The sequence below is a fragment of the Zonotrichia albicollis genome, chromosome 8 (assembly GCF_047830755.1).
Source record: "Zonotrichia albicollis isolate bZonAlb1 chromosome 8, bZonAlb1.hap1, whole genome shotgun sequence".
NCBI classification, from domain to species: Eukaryota; Metazoa; Chordata; class Aves; order Passeriformes; family Passerellidae; genus Zonotrichia; species Zonotrichia albicollis.
Window position 1 is genome coordinate 4706492 of NC_133826.1, and position 16426 is coordinate 4722917.

The window sequence follows — 16426 nt, forward strand, 5'->3', positions numbered from 1 at the left end:
GGCATCAGCAAAAGGGTCTCGTGTTACAGCCTGGTGCCAGCCTATTTTAGGAAGCAAGATTCTCCTTTTATGCAATTATTTTTCATGTGAGTTTAAGTTCTGTTCTCCTTTGCTCTTTTTCTGTTTCAATCTGTTCTCTCTCTTGCCTTCAGGTGGGGTGTGTGATACAGGGAACAGCAGTTTCTCAGCCACCAAGGTGCTGTGTGAGCAGGGAAAACAGGGGCAAGAATGGGTCAAGAAATAGGAAAAACTGTGTGGAGTGTTCATAAAAGGACATGGAGCTGCTAGAGTCCAGCCACAAGGATCATCTGAGGGCTGCAGAACCCTGGGGGAGCTGTGGGTGCTCAGCCCAGAGATGGTTCCAAACAGACCTTAAAGCCCCTTCCAGTGCCTAAAGGGGATCCAAGAGAGCCGGAGAGGGACATGGGACAAGGACAAGAGGCAATGGCTTCACACTGGCAGAGGGCAGGGGTAGATCAGAAGAAATTCTAGAAAGAAATTCTAGGAAGAAACCAGAAAGAAATTCTTCCCTGTGAGGATGGAGAGGTGCTGGCCCAGGTTCCCAGAGAAGCTGTGGCTGTCCCATCTCTGGAAGAGTCCAAGGCCAGGCTGGAGAGGGCTTTGAGCCACCTGGGGTGGTGGAAGGTGTCCCTGCCATGGCAGGGGATGGAACAAGATGATCTTTAAGGTCTCTTCCAACCCAAACCATTCTGAGATTCATGTTTTCTCTTTGAGGGCCATTATTAGCAGCTCTTTATCCAAGTACTGTAGAAAAGAGTAAAATCAGGTTCCCTGATGCCCATCATGACCCAGCAGTATTTTTTGGGCTGCTTGTGAGGTGCTCACAGAAGCAAAGGCAGTCACAGAGCCACCCAGGCTGGCAGAGAAAACAAACCCAAATGAAAGCAGTAAAACAGCGCCTTCTCAGACTTGTGTGAGTTGTGCTTTTGCTCTTGGGTTTGTCACCCCAAAAGCATTTTGCCCCACTTTCCCAGCAGCTGATGGCCTGAGGATTTGCTGAAGGCAAAAGGGTGTAAAAGTCAGCGAGTGCCTGGGAAAAGGTGAGGACAGGTAAAATGAGAACCCAAAATGCTTCATTTTGAGGAGGGGGAGGTGTCTTTTTCTTTCGTTTTTGAATCCCAGTGTTTCAAAACAGTCCCGTGGTTTGGAAACAGGAGGATTTTGACATTCAGTGTTTGATGTCGGCAATTCTGATAAAGGAGATAAAGGGTCCGTGGTGGAGCACAGGAGTTATTTGTGGGCTGTTGGGCAATGACTGTCAGTGAACCTGTGTCTTTGTGTGTTTAAAGTGTAGTCCCTGACATTTACTGCCAATTTTAAAGGGATTTACTCTTTGCTATATCATAATCCCTGATTCAGAGCAAATTTGCAGATTTTGAAGATCAGAAGAGACCATTAATGCCCTAGTCTGAGTCACTGGATAGCTGAAGCCACCTAATTTCATCTCCTCCTGTACTACTGAGCCAGATACTTTGTGTTCAGCTGCACCACAAAGCAAGACATGAAGGTATAAAGATCAACCACTAACCCAATACTCAAAAATGTGTTCCAAGGTTTGATCATTGTCACTATTTAAAATAAAGTGGGCAGTGTGCTTCTAGTTTTCCTTAGTCCACCTTCAGGTAGAAGAATAATTTTTGCCCAAAAATTAATGTAAAAGCAAGTATTTCTTCATCCTGTTCAAAATAAAGGAAAAGGTAAACTGGATATATATCCCAGAGAATCTGCTTGTCTTTACAGGGAAAATAGCCTTCTTCTAGTGGTTTGATGCTGTGGTCTGTAATGCAACTTTGTGTGCATTTGTAAAATCATTTGAGCTGCAGTAAGCTCAATATCATAACTTGAACAGATTTTTTTTCTTCTTTACAGACATTTCTTCAGCCTTAGGAAATCCAGCATCCCAAGCAAAATTAAACTGACAGAGAAAACTGAAGCAAGAAGGGAAATTTGTGCACTTAGAGAGAAAATGAAAAAGTTTTTTTAACTGGAATTGTCTGTGACAAGTATGACAAGGCTTGGCTATTAAAAGGCTGTGTTGCAAGATAATTTTTGGGGGAAAGAATTGCAGCTAGAAAGGGGCTGTGAAACAACTCCTTCATGCTGAGTCAGTAATTTGAGTGCTGTAGTTTTGTAATTCACTACTAACCCAAACTGTGGATCCTACCACTCCTGAGTTTTTGGGCCTGGCTCTTATCACAGGAGCAAACAGCCCCTGTGAAAGGATTCAGAATACAAATGGGGGAGCAAATCCTTTTCAGAGCTATAAAACCCTCTTGTGTTTTAAGGAGCCAGAGCATTTCTGGCAAGGCTTTCAAAGCAAACAGTGTCGAGGTCCTCTCGATGAATAGCAACATTAATATATTAGGTGTGTATTATGTAAATCCATGCTTCAGTGGAGCACTAGATAAGATAAATGGGAGCAAAGAGCAGGCTTTGAAGGCTGCTGCTGAGATTTTGTGGGTGTGCTGTGCCACTTGAAGGCTTGGTGCAGAACTCAGAGCCCACTGAAGTCCTGCCCTCCCCTCCTGCTCAAGCGGCTGCTGCTGTGGAACCATTAAATTTTGTCACCACATGGCACAACCTTGCTCAGCCACAGCACTGCAGGCTGTGCCTGAAAAACCTCTTTTCTCCCTGTTTTTGTGCAGAGGCAGGGAAGTTCCTGCATGGCAGAACTGGGCTGTGCATCACCCTTACATCCCCCTGCCACTGCATGGCACAGAGGGATGAGCAGTTACAGCAAACCCAGCCTGTGTGCCGGAGCAAATATTTGGGGAGGGTCCAGCCTGGCCCTGGCAAACACAATGAAATTCTTGAGGCTGATGGACAATGACTTATCAAGATAGAGACCTTTGGGAGCAGATAAGCCCAGGGACTTGTACATTGTATACAAATACCTGGCCTGGCCCTCGCTACTCACATGAGGAGTGATGCTGGAGCTCTGCCACGGTGAAACTCTATTTTTTGTTCTATAATTGCGCAAAACACGATGGACAGAGGGTCCTCACATATGGGGCCACATGCTTCACTTTCTTCTTGTGCTGCTTCATCTTTTGATGAGCCCCAATCTTCCTCCACTTTTTTTTTTTTTTTTTGCTTGTGATGTCTTTCAAAATCCTCTCAGATCCCTCCAGTACCATCCCATCAAGGCAGAGTCTTGATTCACTTTGGGAAGACACAGCCTCATGTTCAGCATCCCTTTTCCTGCTGCCCCACCACACACCTGCCCCACCAGCACCCGTGTTCCTCATCAGGGCTTCCTCCTTTGAAGGTGATGCCAAAAACTGTGGGGTGGGCCATAAAAATGGCATGGTCTAGACGTGGAAAAAGATATTAATTTTTCTTTCACTTTTCACTTGCACGCGGAGCATTTTCAACCAGGTCATTGAGACGGTTTGCGACCAGAAATAAATCCAAGCCGAAAAAATGTCGGCGGACCTGTTTACTTTATAAACCACAAATGTTTGTATCCTGCAACAAATACCTGGGAAGTGCCTGGACCAGACATTACAAACGTGTTAACTACCCCGAGTTAAGCAGTAATCAATTCGGGGAGAAAAACCCGAGCTGGACCTCTCCTCTGAGACTGCTCTTCATAACGGGGCTTTCATTTAGGCCCCGGCCTAGCGGCGCAATTAAACCATGGCACATTCTTGACTTTCAAACAAACTCCTGGGAGCTGGCCAGCCCCGAGCACAGACCTGGATTTCACCAGGATGGAAACCAGGGTGATGTTCCACATCTTTCACGAGCTGTTGTCGACGGTGAAAACGCCTGCCCACATTAGAAATTGGGAATTCCACACACAGCCCTTCAAGGCTGCGCTAATAAACACGTGAAGGGATTTGGGGGAAATATATGAAAATATTGGTCTGTTGAAATGCTTTTTGCAATGCCACCATTTTGGGAGCATGGTATATTATTAAGGACTGAATTTTTTAATAATTAGTATGCATCAATAGTAATTTAGACTGCTGATTTTTGATTTTTGCTCATTTCTCTCTCAATACCGGGCCATGACCTGCAGAGGTGCTTTGGTGGAGCTGGAGTTTGGCATTCCCCAGCGAATGCTGAAGAACGGCAGTAGATGGTGCTGTTATTCTCTTTTTTGAGGACAGGGATGGCAGACACAGCTCTGACTGTACACAAGGTGTTGCCAGTCCCTGGTGTCCCCAAATTATAAATCAGGCTCCTTCAAATCATGGGATTTGGTCTTTAGAAAATCTTAAACGTCCTTTATTACAGCTTCTGTGTTTTGATCTTTCAGATGAGATTTCAAGCTCACATTTTCAAGCTGTTTGCTGTGATTGTGTAATTTGAAATTTATTTCTTTTTTTCATTTTTGTAATAACGTGAATTGAAATCCCCCAATCATGTCAAGAGCCAGCAAGATTTAGGGGAAACTAAATTAAATTAGGGTTGTGAAACTTGGCAGGAATACAGATGCTGGTTTCAAAACAGACTGGACTTCAGTTGTTGGCAAATTGAATGTTGCTGACCCCGAGTGATTTGTGATGCCAGGAACGGGTCCCTGACCACAGAATGTCCCAGCCCTCGGGTCACTGAGGCACGTGCCTGAGCGCTCACCCTCCTGGCCTGCATCAGCCTGGATCCCCAGCTTCCAGGACAGCACCAAACGCTGCATTAGGATGACTTTTATCAGCTAATTTTTTTAATGACCTGAAAGTTTATGAGGCTTGATCCTTCCCAGCTGCACTGGGGAGGGCAGAACCAGGCCCCCCTTGGATTTCACTTTTATTTGCCTTTCTCTGCAATGACAGGTCTAACTCCAGCCTTTGTAAAAATTTAACAGGGCAATGTTGACTGTGCAGGTTGGACAACCTGGCGCCGGGGATGGTGTCCAGCATGGGGACAGGGCAGGGGACACAGCAGGTGTCCTGCCCTCAACCTCCTCCTGCCATGGGCTGTGCAGGGCAATGTCCCCACTCCCAGCCCCTCTGAGGGAGTTTTCTTCAGCAGAAGCAGCTGGTGATGCTAAAAATACCCCTGAACAGGGTAGTGGTGGTTGAGCTTTGGACTTTTCAGAAGTTTACTGGCATTTTGGCCTCGTGACTCCAGGCCAGGCCACCTGATGTGCAGCACGTAACCCGTGCTCCAATTTCCCCCCTCGGTGGGGAACAATCTCAGATAAGGGATAACAATCAGCTCACTTTCTTATTTTAGGATTGCTGCAGCCATGGTCATTAGCAGCTCCAAGAAATACAATAGGCAGGGCCTGGTCCTCCCACACTGTGTGTCCCCTCTCCACAGGAATTGCTGCCAAAATCCTCCCTGTGACAGAAAAGCAGAGTGAGTTCCCAAGGAAGAGCTGGCTGTTGGTCTGAGGGGAAAAGGGTGGCATGGCACTGGGCAGTGCATCAAAATGAGCATCCCAAAGGGCACACTGCAGGCACCAAACTGCTCTGCAACAGCATCTGTGTTTGCAGCACATCAGGAAGACCAGAAGAGTTGCAACCTGGAGAAGATAAGGCTCCAGGAAGACCTTGGAACTACTTCCAGTACCTAAAGGGGATCCGAGAGAAGTGGAGAGGGACTTTGGACAAGGACATGGAGTGATAGAAGGGAGAAAGACTTTGAAGTGACAGAGGGAATTAGGTATGAGGAAGAAATATGAGGAAGAAATATAGGTATGAGGGTGGGGAGGCCCTGGCACAGACTGCCCAGAGAAGCTGTGGCTGCACCATCCCTGGGAATGCTCAAGGCCAGGTTGGACGGGGTTTGGAGCAACCAGGGATGGTGGAAGGTGTCCCTGCCCATGGGGAATGAGATGATCTTTACTGTTCTGTCCAACACAAACCATTCCAGGACTCTACACTTGTCAGTGGAGCAGCCAGGAGCACCAGGGCCACATCCTGCCCAGCCAAGGAACAGACCCAGGAGCATAGGAATAGTGCTGGCCAAGGGCAGTGCTGCTGCCCAGCTGCCTCTGCACCCCAGAGCCAGTGCTGAATGCTGGAACATCCACATCCACTGATGGAACACATTGTAGGGACACCTTAAAGTTGTGCTGGGCCAAGGGGAGCGGCATGGGGTAGGCAGGAGCACAAGGGCAGGCTACAGGGTCACTCCCTACTCCAACAAATAGTTCTTTTACATTAAATAATGTGTGGGATAAACTACTTCCATGAGCCTCAGAGCAGAATCTGGAGCCTTCTCCCTTCCCTTCTCTCTCCCCACATCAGCTCTGTGCACCTGGTGGAAACACAACCCCTCATAACCTCTCAAGAAAGAGGTTTGGGCTCCTCTTGTCCCAAATCAGACCTTATTGTCCCACTGGAGCACCCTCTTCTATGGAGAAAAAAAATAGGAAATACAAGAACATTTTTACTGGGTTTTTTTAGTTTGGTTTGGGGTGGTTTCTTTTGGCAGATACCCTTTTACCAGGATCATGTTGAGTGAGTAAGGTATAAACCTCCTCTCAGTTTTCAAGTTCTTGACACGTCATGGAGAGATTTCCACACAGTCCTATCCCACTGATACAAAGGTAAAAGGGGCAGCAACAAGTTCATGCCCCTTCACCCATTCCAGGAATAGCCCTAAAGAGATGATTCTTTTAAAATGACAAGACTGAATGAATAAAACTCAATTCCTCTTTTCAAATTGTTGGGTTATGAAATAAATCTGGGAAAGAACCGGTGGTACAACAATTTTTGATCTTCCCAGAAATTATATCAGCGTATTCTTTGTTTACCAGAAGTTTAATCCAGCTGGGGTGGGAAGGTGGTGAAAATCAGTTCCTCTTCAAAAATGCAGAGGAAAATTCACAAATAATACAAACTCAGTTAGTTCAAATTATTTATATAAAGCAAAACCTCAGTCCACAGTGAGATTTTCAAGTCTGACTGAAAGGAAAAGCTGAGGTCTTGAAGGATACTCTTGCATGGCATATTTGATAATTCCATTTATGAATAAACAATTATTACCAATGAATCTCTTGCATATTATTGACAAAGGCACAGAAGCTGTTTTTTGGCACTGCTGACTTAGCCATTGTCAAATGTGAACTGGGCAATTGTGGTGGCTGCTGCTCCCTTAAGAAATTGTCCAAGATTCAGATTTGTGTGTCCTGGCTTGCATCAATTAACAGCACAATCTTTTTGTTATGAAAATGCAAACATAAGTAGCCTGAGGGGTCTTGTAAATGCAAATACAAAACCATAATTTCAATTTCCCTGAAAGTACAAGAAAGCCTCTTTTTAAAAATTTTATTTGCTGTTACAATCATAAGTCTCAATTTTTGTTGTTTTTTTGGGGTTTTTTTCTCCTTGCTTTGAACACAAAATGGAATTTAACCAGAGAATCAGCAGATTTGGGGATGTGGGGAGGATGGAGGCAGCTGCTGGAATCTGTGGGCTCCTCTAGGCAGGGCCAGGCTCTGAAGGGTGAGGGGAAGGTGGATGCCTGGCCCCACAGTGGACATGAGCTGGGCTGGGCAGCGTGCCCACAGCTGGGGGAGAATTCCCACGTGAAGATTCTTTCCACTTGCTCCAGGCATCCAAGAAGCCTAAATTAGGCACCCACACCTCTGCCACGCTCAGGGGAAAGGCAGAGAGACCTTGAGATGTGTCCTTCACAGCCAGTTTGGTCCCTTTGGTGAGTGATTGGCACCATTTTGGACCAAAAGTGATGCTTTTGTATTCAGTGCCATGGGGTGATAATGAGCAGAAGAGTCCCCTCAACAGGGTGGGAGGTGGCACCTGATTTCACATCACTGAGGCTTAATGAAAGAATTGGGGGAACGTCCAAGGTCTGTTTTCCCCTCTCTTTTTACACCACACATATAAAAGTAAAATTTGAAAACAGCCGCTTCACTTTCTTCCTCCCTGCCAGGCTGGCCTCGGTATGCCCGTGCCTGTGTCTAAACAGATTCCTGGAAAACCTGCCCTTGCCCAGGCTCGGGCTGCAGCCTGCAGCTCCGGGAGGAGCAGCAGGGAAGGGTGGCCTGGCTGGGGGCTCTCCCTGTTCAGAAAACACCAGGGATGCAGCAGGATATGTGCCAGCACACAGGTGAGAGGCTGAGGTCTTCATTTCTCCCCAAAACAAAGAAGAGAAGTGGTTAAGCACCATCCTGAGCAGTTCCTGGCGTAGCAGCTCTCTCCTCACCTCCTGCACCCCTGTTCAGAGCACAGCATTGCCCTCCTGCCAGCTCGGGCTCCTGGGAAACCTTTCCTTTACTTCCTTGATGATTTTTAATTAGACCAAACGAGCGATTAACCAACACAACAATCCCTCACCCAAGTCTCTCGTTACGCTCGTTTGATGAAGGTGGTGGTGCTGCTGCGGGAGGGCAAAGCTGCCACGGTTCGGCGGTGGCACCTGGCAGGGCGGCACAGCCAGCATTCAGCCCAGGGTCACCCCGCTGGGGTCTGCCAGGGTCTGTGGGTACCACACACATCATGTCCCCTCCCCTGCCTCAGCACACGGAACTGAGCTGGAGGGCAGAGAGAAAAAAAAACATGAGAAAAATGTTTATAAAGTTATTTGTTGTTAGTTTTCTGCCCCTTGCACCGTTCCCAGCTTTTCGGAGTCCTCCAGCCTTGGATCGGCTGGTTGTTTTCCTTTTCCCCCTGCACTCCTGTACGAACGAACGCTAGAGGCACCCTTCTTCTGGTCTGCCAGAGAAAACTTAGCTCCTAACTTTTTTCTTTCTTTTTTTTTTTTTTTTTTAACTTCCCTCAGGAAAAAAATGTGGACCTAATTATCTATGTAAAATGTCAGATGCAGGAAAGGGGCTGTGCTTACTTGGATATCCCATCCGAGCCAGTGACTGATTTTTTTTCTTCCCCCCTCTTCTTCTTCTCAATTTTTTTTTTTTCTTTCCTGAGGGGAGGAAAGCGCCTCTCGGAATAAAAGTGCAGAACCGAGCCGGTGGCTCCCAGAGCGGCCGGGGCGGGCGCGGCGGGAGCCCCCAGCGCAGCGCAGCGCAGCGGAGCCCAGCGCGGAGCCCACCTGCCCCCGGGGCAGCATCGCCCCGCACCTTCTCCCGGACTGAAACCTTCATACATACACAGAAACACAAATATATATATATATATATAAAATATATATATACACTTTTTTTTTTTTAAATCCTTCCCCCCGGCTTTTCCTCCAGGACTTTTCCACCGCCTTTGGGACATCCCGCAAACTTCTCACTCGCTGCCCCTTCGCTGCTTTCCTGGTGATTAGGGTTGGTTTTTTTTTCTTTTTTTGGGCTTGTTTTGGTTTTTTTGTTTTGCTACTTTGATTTTTTTTTTTTTTGTTTTCCCCTCCTCTCTCCTTGGGAAGACCCGCCTGCCTCTCTCGCCTCCCGTGCCCCACCGGAGAGGCCGGGAGCGGCTCCGGCGGCGCGGGCAGCACCTCCCCGGCGCACGGCGTGCGAGCCCGGCGGCGGCGCGGCTCGGCTCGGCTCGGCTCCGAGCGGCTCCCTGCGGCCCGGCACGGCACGGCCCGGCTCGGCTCGGCACGGCTCGTCCCGGGCGCTCGCCCCCGATAATGCAGAGCTACAAGTACGACAAGGCGATCCCGCCGGAGAGCAAGAATGGGGGCAGCCCGGCGCTCAACAACAACCCGGCCAAGAGCAGCAGCAAGAAAGCCCTGCTCATCTGCCTCGACTGCCTCTGCCTCGTCATGGGTGAGCACCGCGGGCTCCGCGCACCCTCTCCCCGCTCCCGCACCCCCTCCGCTCCCCGGGAAAAACTTTTGGGAAAGTTGGGCGGCGGGCGGGCAGAGCTCGGCCGTGCCCCGGCCGCGCCGCTTCCCAAACAAAAGCGCGGAGCGGGGCCGCCGGGAGCGCCGGGCCGGGCGGCGAGCGGGGGAGCCGGGGAGCGGCCGCACCGGGCCGGGGAGCGCGGGGGGCGGCCGGGGATCCCCGCGGGGAGAGCCGGGCATGGCAGCCCCGCACCCCGGGGCGCTGATTGCGGGTGATTCGCTGCTGTTGGTGCGTGGCTGCCCCCGCGGCCCCGGAGCGGCCCCGGAGCGGCCCGGCGGTGCGCAGGGGGCACTGTGGGCTCGGGGATGCGCCCCGGGGCTGCCCCCGGCGCGGGCCCCGCTCCCGGCGCTGCTGCCTCGGCGGCGCCGGGGCCAGCTCCAGGTGGAGGCAGCGCTCTACGCTCAGCCCGGCTCGTGTTTTGGGTAATAATGGAAAACAGCAACTTTGGCCGCTCCGGCTGCCGTGTCGCTCTGCTGGCGGCTTCGCCAGCGCTCCTCTCTTTCTCCCGTCTCGCTAAACTCATTCCGGAGCGCTCTCGCAGCCCCTGACAGGGGTTTGGGTTTGCCTGCCTGCTCGGTTTTTTTGGAGATGCGCTGGCTTTTTGGAGATGCTGTGGCATGGAAGGGAACTGTCAACAGCGCGTCTCAAAAAAAACTTTTTGCATTCCAAAACATCAACCCTTCCATTGTGGCTGCGATGCTGAATGTTTAATTGACAGACACGGGCAGGGGAAATCAACCGGCTTCCAACAAAGAGATTAATAACACAACAACACGTGAGTTTAATACTCCAGACACCACAGTCTTTAAAACAATTGTTTCTGCTTAGAGCCCATTTTTTAAAGACTGTCAGTTTGATTTAATTTTTATGCAGTTTATTGATCATCTGGTGTATATTAGGGGGCACTAATACATTAGGAGGGGAGGCATGGTTTTCTCTTTATATTCCCACAAGAATAGGGGCCAGTGCAGAAAGCTTCATCTTCTCGGATCTGGAAAAAATAAAAATACTTGGTATCCCATATATGAAACTAATATAAGTAGGAACATAACTAGCTGGACTTACCTCACCTACTTGAGCAGAAAATCGAATTCCTAGTAAAACATCTCCTACGAGTCAGTACTTTTAAACTTTTATTTACCCAAGTTTTCTTAACTTGAGGCATTCCTGGCATGAGTAGGTGCTATTTGAATGGGCAAAGGGTTTTGCTTCCCCTTCTCTGGGCTAAGGGTCCTGAATGAAAAAGCAGTTGGTTGACATGTGTTATTCTACTTGTGCTAGTTTGGGTAAACAGGACTTATCAAGCATCACTGGAAAGTATTGTTGGCAGGGAATAATGTGATACAGCAAAACTGTGATTGTTGCTTTGTTTCAGGTTGCTACAGGTGGAAATCAGGAAGTAAACACCAGAGTTGGCTTGTTTTGGGGTTTTTGTTGAGGCTCCTCGTTGTTGTTTTGTTGTTGGGTTTTTTAGGGTGAGGAGCATTTAAATGCAAGAGCATGAATGCAGCAAGAAAGTTTAGATCTGACTGATCACTGGCCGGTGAATGGCATGGGTGGGACATGGTGAGGGAGATGATTATGGGATGGAGAGTCCATGATGTGTGTTTGGGGATGGAGAGTCCATGATGTGGGTTTGGGGATGAGCTTTGCAAATACACCCAGACCAGGACCAGGAGTATTGGACCTGCCAGTTGATGGCTGGGCATGAGCTGCTGTCAATGCTGCCCCACTCATGGGAGGCTTGGCTTGCTCTTCCATCTGCCTTTTGCTAGGGAAGACTATCAGCTTATAGTTTCCAAGTACTTGATTCCTATTTTCATGTTTGAAAAATCCCAAAAAAAACACTTGGGAAGTGGAAAAAAGTGTCCTAGCTGAATCTTCCTGTGAGAGAAAGGTGGACAGGTACAAGAAGATGGATATTTACGTATAAAGTGGGGAAAAAAAAAACCAAAACAAGTCCTGTATAAGATAATGAAGAGCAGAATTGGGTGAAATGACTTCTTCTGAGGTGGAGGGACCAGCAGAGATGTAATGCTGGTGCATGTGGGCACATGGCCAGTGGCCTCCAGTGCAGTCAAACTGAGTTACACCTCTTGAGCAGCTGCCCAAAGACATTCAGAGAAGCAGGGAAACAGAAGGCTTTTTCTCATTTGAGGACCACTTTAGGAAATATTAAAACTGGCCATTTGATTTGCAGAGGCCTGTGACGCTGCCCTGGCTCCTGATGCAAGTAATGCCATAATTCGCCCTTGGATTGGTTTTCTCTGAGGGGAAAATGAAAAGAGGGAACTATGGCTGGAATGTTTTTCAGAAGTGACACACTCTGTGTGAGGCTGTAGATGTGTACAAACCCTTTGTTTACACACAAATTTAAACAAATTACCCAGAAGACAATTACCATAACCATCTAAGAAAGTCTGAATTAGTAAAGCTGAGCTATCAGGAGCTTCCTTCAGCTTTAATTTGGTGAGAGTAGTTAGAAAGATCCACTTTTGTCTTTCATCCTTAAGCAGTGCAATGGTTATCTTGACAGCAAATGCATAAAAGGAAGATTTGTATCTTTTCTTTCTTGGGGAGCAGGCTCGCAAGCCAGTTGCTGGTGGAGAGGTTTGGATGAAGATCACTGCACCAAACCTTCCATTTTTCCTGCATTTCCAACTTGAGTTGAGTTGGCAGGGAGCTGGATGTTCCTGAATGACCAGCCCACTCCTCTAATGAGTGCACTTGGCACTCATAAATCCCTGGGCTCTTGCATGAACAAGAGGTTTGATCGCCGACACTGCGAACTTCCCAGAAATTCCGTGCCCGTGCTTAACTCAGTACAAAAAGGCAGAAAAGAACTGAGTGTGCATTTATTAAAGCAGGTCATGGAAGGGGGGAAAATAACTTTCTCCATCTGCTTCTTCCTCTTGGGAGGGCTCTGTTTAGAGCATTGGAAGATGCTTCCTGAAATTGTTAGGGCCACAGGCAAGCTTGGTGATGTGGAAGAATCCCCGCTGCCCTGTCCCTGTCTCCTGATCACTGCAGAACATCTGAAAATGGGATTGAGAGGGTCTGGGCAGATCTGAAGTTCCCCCTGCTGAGCTGGTTGGTGTCTTTGTAGAGCAGTGAGGAACTCTCCGAGCAGCAAAACAAGAGGCGTGACAGGTGGACCTCACTCCACCTTCATCTGATCATCCTCAGTCCGTCCCTCTGCCAGGAGTTTTCTGCACCTCCTCCCTTGTTCTTGGAGTTGTTATTTGGGGGAACTGGGGTGATCCTGGCTGGGGCAGATCTCAGGGGCCTACTTTCCCTAATGCCATGGGGTATTGCTATCCTGCAACAGCTCCCAAACCTCCTCCTGATGGAGGAGACATGGCCAGGTGGGGAAAAGCCTCCTGCCCTGCCCTTGAGGTGGGATGTTCTGGAGCCTGGCCCCACAGATGTAGCATCTAGGGTTAAATTTACTCCTCTCAGACCTGCTGTTTTCCCTTGGCAGGGACTCCTGGTGTTCAGCAAGCTCTGAGCAGCCACCTGTGCTCTGCTGACGGGTGCTAAGTCAAGCGTTTAATCTCGGAAGAGGGGAAGGCTGTGTCAGCAAGGGTGATAGGGCAGATGAGGGTCTTCGGTAGCTTGTATTTGTGCAGCTTGTGCAGGTAAAACAGCTTCCAAAAAGTCCTGCTTGTGCCATAAAATAGAAAGATTTCATCTGGCATACCTGCTTCTGAGGCTTGTGGAAATTGGCTTTATGGGAGCATATGTTTCAGGCTGGTGGGATGTAAACTGCACATAATTTACTGCCCTTCTTCTCTTCTGCCTCTAATTTAATTTTCTCTCTTCTGTCAATCCCAGTTAATCTGTGCAGCACAAGTTTTACTGCCTTGGGAAGGTTTTTTGAAGCAACAGATGGATAGACCTCTTACAACCTTAATATCTCTGCAGCTTTCTCACAAATTTGGCATCTCCTGTAGCGAGCTTGATGCTAAAATGAACTTTGAAAGTAAATATTTATGTTAGCTGGACCTTGACATGTTTATGTAAGTGGGTATATAATCTTATAATTTGGGCTAACAGTTTAGATTACTCTTGACTTCCCTCTTCTGTGTAGAAAATTGTGTAGTTCTCCAGCTCTCAGAAGCAAAAAGGATTTGAGCTCTGCCAGGGGCCCTGTCGCTTCATCACAAAAATTGGTGCAAACAGGCCTGGGATTGTCATTGAAGTGTAAGGAGTGGGAGGAATTGGAGATGAGGGGTGAGGTTAGAGTTATTTGGATGGTGTAAGGCTGGATGTGTTGAGCTAAGCAACTTTAATTTGTTTGGGTTGGGGCTGTTTTTATTTTTAGGACTGCCCCACTGCGGAACACTCACTTGTCGCATGGGTGACATCTTTCTGTGCACCTGAAGACACTGAGCCAACCAATTCTTGTTTCCAGCAAGGGGCAGCAAGACCTGGCTGTCCAAACCAGCTGGACAGTCCCAACCCCTCGGTGATGCCTTCTCCATGCTGTGTCTCCTGTGTTGAGCCCACACCACACGGGAGAAGCTGTGTGGGTGGAGAGTCGTCATCGTGTTTTGAGCATCCCTAGGTGGGGTTTGGTCGTTAATGTTTATGTGTCTCTCCACAACCTGTAGGATCTCCTGGTGGCAGCGAGCTCCTGGCCAGGGATGGCTGCTCTGGAGGTGCTCTGGCACAGGCAGGTTGGCAGAAGTGGCACCTTGGCATGAGGTTCTTGTGCAGTTGGACTCTGCCAGAACTTGGGAGTAAAGGAGCTTTTTTATTTTGAGCCTGGAAAAGCTTCTTATTGAACGAGCAGTCAGCACCTAAAGTGTGATACCCATCTGTTGTGCCTCCCTTGAAAGACCAAAGGAGCCAAAGATGACTGGAAGTAAAGGCAAGAAAAATATTTTGGAGGTGTTTGAAATCCACTTTTTCTGCATTTGCTTTGTGAAAACAAACAAACAAAAAAAAAAAAAAAGAGAGAACCAACCTATCAAAAAGAGATTATTAGTGACAATTATACTTGAGGTGTTAATTGCAGAACAAGGAAATGCTGTACCTATGGCAGACCGAGTCCTCAGGGGTATAAATCTGTTGGCTTTCCTGAGTTGGTGGAACTTGGCCAGCCTGAAGATGTGTCTCCAGGAAAAGCAGAATTACGTGCAACTGCTTCATGGCCAGGAGTGCTTTGAATCCTGTGTACCTGCTGCTGAGACAGGCAGGAGATGGGAATCACAATTACAGCAGATGACATTTTTTTAATTGTCTGTTTGTAGTGAGCATGAAAAATAATATAAACATCACTCCCAGATCAAACGGATTATTTTTATACCCTTTAAATCTCCATTTAATATGCATGCCTTTCCTGGGCTGCTTTGGTCTGACTCTGTTTGTCTGGATACAGGCTGGTGGTGTCTTCTCCAGATGCTTGTGCTCTGTGTACCACCCAAAAATGGTTTGCATACCACAGCTGGGGAACCTCTGGCAAACCAGGGCCCCTGCTCAGCATCTGAGATAGGCAGGGTGTTTGTGTGGCCCCATCTCTGCCTGAAATGCCTTCAAAGAGGGGGAGGCAAAGGCCCAGCTCAGCTCTGGCGGAGCAGGCTCCATCCTCCCCGTTCCCTTCATACAATGCTCCCACTTCATCCATAGTAATCCAGAAGGGACCCTTGTGGTCTCCCGGCCTGCCTGTGCCTGGAACAAGGGCCTGCCTGTTGAAGGCAGCGTGGGGAAAGGCAGCAGCCTTCAAACCCTCCTCTCCCAGCGTTCACACAGCCAGAGCTGGGAACAGCAGCTTCCCTGGCATCCCCAGGGGCTGTGTCCCAGCAGGGGAAGGAAGCAGGGAAACCCCCTCCCAGGATGTGGCTTTGCCCCCTGCCAGCTGGGGTTTTGTATGAGTGCTAACATACATATATGTATATATATATATATATATATAATTTTTTTTTTTTTTTTTTTTTTACATTTTCTTTGTTTTGTTGTGTCTTAGGGCCTTGTTCGGCTCTTCCGGTAAGTCAGGTTTCATCTTTTAAACAAACAAACAAAAAGGCTCAGAAATGAGAGTGATAAAGCCTCAATGAAAGAAGTGAATTAAAGTAATCCAGTGCTTATCCTGTAATTATAAAAGTCTGAAGTCAGTTTTCTGAACGCTGTTCTGTCCTTCCCCCCTTGCCAGCGTGTCTGGAGGCCCAGCCTGTGGCTTGCCTTCCATCTGCCTTCCCAGATACCTCAGCTGGGTGGGTTTTGCCACAAGTTGGGAGGTGGGTGCCCTGTGTGTCACATCTCTTATGGATCAGTGGCCCCTTTCCCATAAAGGCATGTGCATCCTTTTCAAAGCCACCCCATCTCCGTTTCACTCTCTCCCATGACATCCACCTTGGAGGGGCACTACCTGCTCCACAATTTTAGAGCAGGTGGAAAGTTCTTTGTGTGGATCAGGTGTCTGTGGCCAGGGATGTGTTGGAGCAGCTGTTGGGAAATTGGATTCAAGATTGAAATTCTTGCCTCTTAGCTGCACGCAAGGGCTCAGTTGCAACAGCAGGATCGTGATCAGCAGAAGCTGCTCCTCCAGTTTGACCTGAGGAAGCAGAATGCCACGAAAACCAGAGAATTTGAAGTGTCTTTGGATTTTGATGCAAACAGCTTGAAAGCAAGCCTTAAGCATAAGTTTGTTACCAAGAGAATGCATGAATGAGTGTGAAAATCAGCTTTGTCGTG

General features: G+C 48.3%; 1 protein-coding gene across 1 annotated transcript in view; it reads left to right on the top strand.

The window, feature by feature from the left end:
• The first annotated feature begins 8843 nt into the window (after nt 1-8843).
• PLPP3 (phospholipid phosphatase 3) overlaps nt 8844-16426 on the top strand; it is a 42914-nt gene continuing 35331 nt past the window's right edge. Inside the window, exon 1 of the mRNA XM_005482286.4 lies at nt 8844-9652. Coding sequence (XP_005482343.1) covers nt 9514-9652 — 139 coding nt within the window. The 5' untranslated portion in view covers nt 8844-9513. The remainder of the gene's footprint in view (nt 9653-16426) is intronic.